Genomic DNA, 6,410 nt, shown 5'->3' on the forward strand with positions numbered 1-6,410 from the left:
TTTTTTGAAATGTGGAAAAAATAATTCAATGAGAAAGCTTTATTTCTTTTGAAACTGTGCTCCGCAGCTTTCTCCTGCAATTCAATCCTACTACTTAGTACAAACTACAGACTAGGTGTGTCTCTTTTGACAGTTAAACCATTCTTCTGCAAGTCCACAACATAATAAATAACACGACTTTTTTTTTATATTTTCTTTTAATCAAATGTTACACATTTTAATGCATGTTCCTAAAGATGACGAGTAAGCAAATATTACGTTGACATTGTGATTTTGTTAAAATTTTAAGCGGAGATTTTACCAAAATTTTGACGGCAAACCATAATTCTACCAAACTAACCACTTGTGTTTCAGATGTTACCAAGACATATATGTATCAAGAGTCAAGACCAATCTAAGTGAGAATTTTTAGTTTTATGATTTTTTTAGTATTTTTCATTAAACCATGACAGCCAAATAAAAGAAAACAAAAAGGACTATTATTATATCTATGCAACAAAACAACAGCCTAAACACTTCAGCTCTCATTTTCATTCAATGTTGTTTTGAGAAATTGTCAATTTCTATTATGACAATTTGGCTTATGGTTGTGAAGAAGACAAAGTCCTACCAATTTCCAACCAAGGTAGGTAGAATTGACTAAGAACTATATTAGGTTTGTCTCAAGCACAATATAGCATAACTTTCTCCACATCAACCCCAAACAAAAGAGAGATAGAGATCAATAGGATCTAGTTATAAGAACATAAGAAGGAATAAACCAAAAAATTCCTTCAAGGAGCCCATAATTTATAGAGTAATAGAAGATAAATAAACATTACAATAGCTAGGCACATATCTTGAGAGAGAGAGAGATAGATTTAATTTATAAGGTTAAAAAACTAATGAATCTTAATTCAACATTGCCTCTTGTTGAATCCTAGTGACCGTCTGGTATACAGCTGAAGCTATATCATCCACCGATCCCAACTTGCAATCATCTTCAACCTAAAAAAAAAAAAAAAAAATCAATGCATTTTCACTTTAATTAAGCACTTCCAAAATTGTTCAAAGAAATCTAAAGCAACAAGAAAAAGTGAAAAGAAATAACAAACACAAACCTTAACACTGAGAGAGTAAAGAACAATTTCACCAATAGTAGTAACATTTAAATGCAAGATTGTGAGACGCATGTTTTGCAAACCAGATACAATTTTCAAGAGCTGCTTTGGCCTCTTTCTTGATCTTATTTTAAGATTTGCATGGTTTTCCACCATTGTCACTTCTATGTCAGCAATGCAAGATTGAATCTCACCAACTTTTTCACCAATAGTAGCTACAGAATTAGAATTATCACACACACTACCACTTGTTGAATACTGTGGAAATGTAAAGAACTCAGAAAATGGCATGTTGTTTGATCCACCAGCTTCATCAGATTTCACCACTCTTTCTTTCTTAGCACCAAGAAAATGAAACTTGTGCTCAAGCTCTTTAACAAAGTTAATAGCTCCTCCAATTATAGAAGCTTGATCACCCTGCATTCACCAACAACAAATAAACAAACACACTCAGTTTTTTGTTTTTGTCTTAGCCCTCTAGTTTCTAGAAGAAGGGAGCTCTGGTAATCTAAAGTTCGACCAAGAACATGTAACTGCATGTTATAATCACGATGAGTTTAAAATCAAAGTGACACACCGTGATTCTACGAAACTCATCGTTAATCTAAACATATATTGTAAGTGATGTTATGTAAGTAGTAAGTAGTAAGTACCCTTTGGATGTGAGAATCTGGCATTAGAGAGCGAAGAATAGAAAGATACTCATTCATCTGCTTTCTTCTATTACGCTCAACAGCAATGTGAGTCATTCTCTGATTCTCAATTTCTTCTTTGTTTTTCCTGCTTCTAGCTCTTCGCCTTTTTGGACGAATAACTGTGTTCACAGAAGGTGAAGCATGAAAGTTTTGAGTGTTATTAGTATTACTACTTGGGTCAGTAGTGGTTTCTTGAACTTCATTCAAATGGGGTGGTGAAAAAGTGGAACTATTGTTGTTATTCCAATCTACATAAGGAGGACAATTATTTTCTGTTTGGTTTTCTACAAAACTGAAAGATCTATGTTCTTGTTCTTGTTCTTTTGCAACAAGAGTGTTGAAGTTGAAGTTGTAAAAATCTTTGATTCCATAACTAAAAGGATCTTGTGTTTGTGGATAAACCACTGCTTCTAGTGCCATGTCTTTCACTCTATCTCTTTCCTCTTCAGGTAAACACATAACAATCAATCAATTTTATTTCTATCCTTCGAGGGAAAGTGGAAGATGATGATGAATAAAATGTTAAGTATTTTTGGGCTTATAAAGGCCTTGTTCAAGGATATAACAATGGACAGTGATTTTTGCACGTGAAATTCCATTAAATGTATATAGATCATTAACTTTACACGGTTAATTGAATGATGGTTGTTAGATAAAATCAAAGCAATTTTAGTCAATATCACTCTATTATTTTATTTTAGCATATGCGGTCCTTTAAGTTTGATTCATTTCCTCGATTGATCTTTTAAGTTATTTTTTTTCGATATGGACCTTTAAATTACATTATATTTGTATTGTAAGTCCTTTGTCACACTTTCAACAACGACTATTGCAATTAAAAGTTACCAAATGTTGCAACAATATGTCCCTCATACTAATTCTTCATAAAACTTATAAACAATCTATCTTCTCTGATTTTTTTCAACAACCATTTTGGGACATGTATAGCCTCTAAAAACTTGGTGATAAAAGTCTATCTGCACTGCACAATCAATGTCTTTTAACTTCCTCCGATTGCAAAGTAGCTTGGACGCAACTCACTTCACAGTTTGGATTAGATTTTAATATTTTATGACAATAATTCGAGAAAAAGCTCGAACTAAAGGACAAGCATGCGTAATTTAATATAAACTAAAGGCAAATGGTGCAAACTTAATATAGCATAAAGGGTCAATCTATCTACTTACTATATTTAAAATTTAATTCCCTATGATTTTACCATTTTGCCCCTAAGAGGGGTATTTTTGTAATTTCATATTTGGTGGGATGTGGTTGTTGCCACCTCACCTTTTTATGGGTGCATTTTACCATTTTACCCCTCACCAATTTTTTTAATTATTTTATAATTTTTATATTTTTAATAACTTTTAACTATTTTCCCATTTTTATGTTTTTTAACTATTTTTCAATTTTTTCTCCCAAATTCAGTTGCTTCTACATTGTCGTTGTGGAAGATTAAGGTATCGTTTGACCCGGTTTTTTTTTTCCAACTTCTCTACATTTTAAAGGAGAAGTTAGGCCAAACACAATATCAATTAAGTATTTACTAAAAAAAATTAATTTTTTTGAATGCATAAAAGTGAATGGAATGAGCTTTGGCCAAAAGTTGTTGAATGATACTTTAAAAAACTACTTCTCAACAATTTATTTCACAAGCACCTCTTTTCAACTCATGTTGGAACCTTTTCTTTTATTTTTTAATATTGTATTTCAATATGTTTTTTTTCTTCCATTTAACTTTATTTTATTTTATTTTTTTGAACCGTTCCATTTAATTTTTTTAAAGAGGTTCCATTTAATTTTATTATCTTTTTTCAAAGGAATTTTATTATCTTTTTATCACTTATATATTTAATTTCAATATCGTTTAATCATCACAACCTTACAAATATTTTTATTCACGTTGTCATTTAATGATACCAAATATTTTTATTTTCTTTCTTCAACCTCACAAATATACATACACACATTAACGTTTAGTGTAATATTTGATGTCCGTCTGTCTCTTTTTTTGTTACGCTAATGCATATGATTTTTTTAACTATTTTCCAATTTTTATATTTTTAAAAAGTTTTAACTATTTTCCAATTTTTTTATTTTTAACTCTTTTTCAATTTTTTCTCCCAAATTAAGTTGCTTCTACACTGCCGTTGTGGGAGATTAAGATACCATTTGACCCGGGTTTTTTTTCAACTTCTCTATATTTTTAAGGAGAAGTTAGGCCAAATACAATATTAATTAAGTACTTACTAAAAAATGTACTTTTTTTTAATGCATAAAATTGAATGGAATGAGCTTTGGCCAAAAGTTGTTGAATGCTACTTCAAAAAACTATTTCTCGACAATTTATTTCGCAAGCATCTCTCTTCAATTCACGTTGGGAACCTTTTCTTTTATTTTTTTAATATTATATTACAATATGTTTGTTACTTCCGTTTAATTTTTTTGGAACCGTTCCATTTAATTTTTTTTAAGGAGGTTCCATTTAATTTTATTATCTTTTTATCACTTATATATTTAATTTCAATATAGTTTAATCATTACAACCTCACAAATATTTTTATTCACGCTGTCATTTGTTGATACCAAATATTTTTATTTTATTTTTTCAACCTCGCAAATATACACACACATTAGTGTTTAGAGTAATATTTTATGTGTGTCTGTTTTTTTGTTACGCTAATGCGTATAATTTTTTTTTGGTGTTGCATAATGCTTATGATTATTTTTATAAAATTTTTATTTTAATTAAATGTAAAATTGTAGATGTCTTTTCTTCAAAAAAGGTCTAGATGCCTAAAAAAATTATACATACATATATATATATATATATATATATATATATATATATATATATATATATATATATATATTGCACCTTTATATTGTAATTGACAAACTATGCATATCTTTTTCTTATTAAAAAAAACAAACATATATGTTTCCACGGCACCAACAATGTAACAAATATAATATCATATAATATAAATTCTTATCTTTTTGATAGACACCAAATATATGGTATTCTTATAACGAAATTAGTTATAGAGTATAATTGAAATAGAAAAAATCAACTATTTTGATATTATTTATGTCATTATTTTAGACTCCTTAAATTGTTTCTCCTATTCAAATATTTAACAAGTGTCCTCGTGAGCTTGGCTCAGTTGATCGGGACAATGGATAATATATGCAAGGTCCGGGGTTCAAACTCTTGCAACCACAAAAAAAAAAAAAAAATTAACAAGTCATTTATATGATGATACAGATTTGTATTCATGTTACACAAAATAAACGTTATTGCGTAAATATACTTTGTAAAAAAAATATCTTTTATTTTTTAACATTTTTAGCCTTCAGAAAATATTTTAAACATTCTTTTATTTATTATTTTAATTCATAATAAATTCAAAGTTTTTTCCTCGTGAGTTTAACTCAGATGATAGGAACAATTCATAAAATATGCCAAGTCCGGGGTTCGAACCCCGGACACCATAAAAAAAAAATTCAAAGTTTGTACAATATTTTGCCAAACAACATTTTACTTAAAAGTAGATTTAAAACTAAAAAAATAAAGAAAACAAACAACTTTAACTTCTCTCTTAAAGACCTTTATTTTAACTTTGTTTTGAATTAACTTTTAGACCGTAAAAAATCTTTGTCAAACAGTATCTAAGTTCAGCTGGAAACATTGTTTCACTTTCTTCTTCATAAGAGGTCATTTTCTTCCTTTTTTCATGGTTCTGAGACCATACATGACTTGAGTTGACTGATTTTTATGGCTTGAGGGGTTTATTTTTCGACACTGTTTTAGTTTTTGCTTCATCATATGTGGTTTTTTTCCTTTTTTTTTTCTTCAAGATTCTCCATTTTAAGTTTTTTTTTCTTCTTTCAATTGTTAGTGAATTATGTACCAGAAATTATTATGTTGCATGACTGTAGAAAAATATTCATTTGTTATGGTAAGGTTTTGACACAATTCTTATTTAGGTTTTGGTACTGTAGTTGAATATTTTTTTGATGCATGTGGGTTATTTTAGTTTTTGTGAGTAATCCTAATGTTGTAACAATTTTTATATTTGGTTTATTCTTTCCTATATCATTGAGCTGTACGAAAGTTGATTGGTGTAAATTTGTTTTGGTCCTATCAGTTAGGTCCAGAAAGTTAGTGATACCTAAATTTCTGCATTTAAGATCAGGTTGATTTGATGATACAAAATTGATCACATGGAAATATGTTAGCTTCTTTCGATATCAGAATGAACAAAGTAAATAAAATGAAATGATGTATATTGTATTTCTATATAGGACTTTCAATGTCAAGGGATTATGACTACATTAAGGATCTCAAAAATGATTTGGACATTTGGAAAATAGGATTTGGAGTGCTGGATTCTTGGATTGTGACTGGTAGTAATGAGAATCAACATATGAAGCTCATTATTTGTGATGCAAAGGTTAGATGAGTTAGTTAAGATTTGTTGTAATTTCCTTTATGATTTATCAATGTTACTTATTAGTGTTCATTTTGATTTATTTATATTTTTTGGTTTCTTTCTCGAATTTATGGGGATCAAGTTCATGTAATATACTCATTACCACCGAAAGAGCAAGC

At 29.0% G+C, this 6,410-nt stretch overlaps 1 protein-coding gene across 1 annotated transcript; it reads right to left on the bottom strand.

The window, feature by feature from the left end:
* Nucleotides 1-715: 715 nt before the first annotated feature.
* Nucleotides 716-2,373, bottom strand: LOC11410745 (transcription factor bHLH94). The gene is made up of 3 exons (XM_003591020.4): nt 1,754-2,373; nt 1,101-1,517; nt 716-987 (listed from the first exon to the last, which is right to left on the bottom strand). The coding sequence occupies exons 1-3, from the start codon at nt 2,252-2,254 to the stop codon at nt 892-894; spliced, it is 1,014 nt and encodes a 337-aa protein (XP_003591068.2). The 5' UTR covers nt 2,255-2,373; the 3' UTR covers nt 716-891.
* Between the last annotated feature and the right edge of the window lie 4,037 nt (nt 2,374-6,410).

The sequence above is a fragment of the Medicago truncatula genome, chromosome 1, assembly GCF_003473485.1.
Source record: "Medicago truncatula cultivar Jemalong A17 chromosome 1, MtrunA17r5.0-ANR, whole genome shotgun sequence".
Taxonomy (NCBI): Eukaryota; Viridiplantae; Streptophyta; class Magnoliopsida; order Fabales; family Fabaceae; genus Medicago; species Medicago truncatula.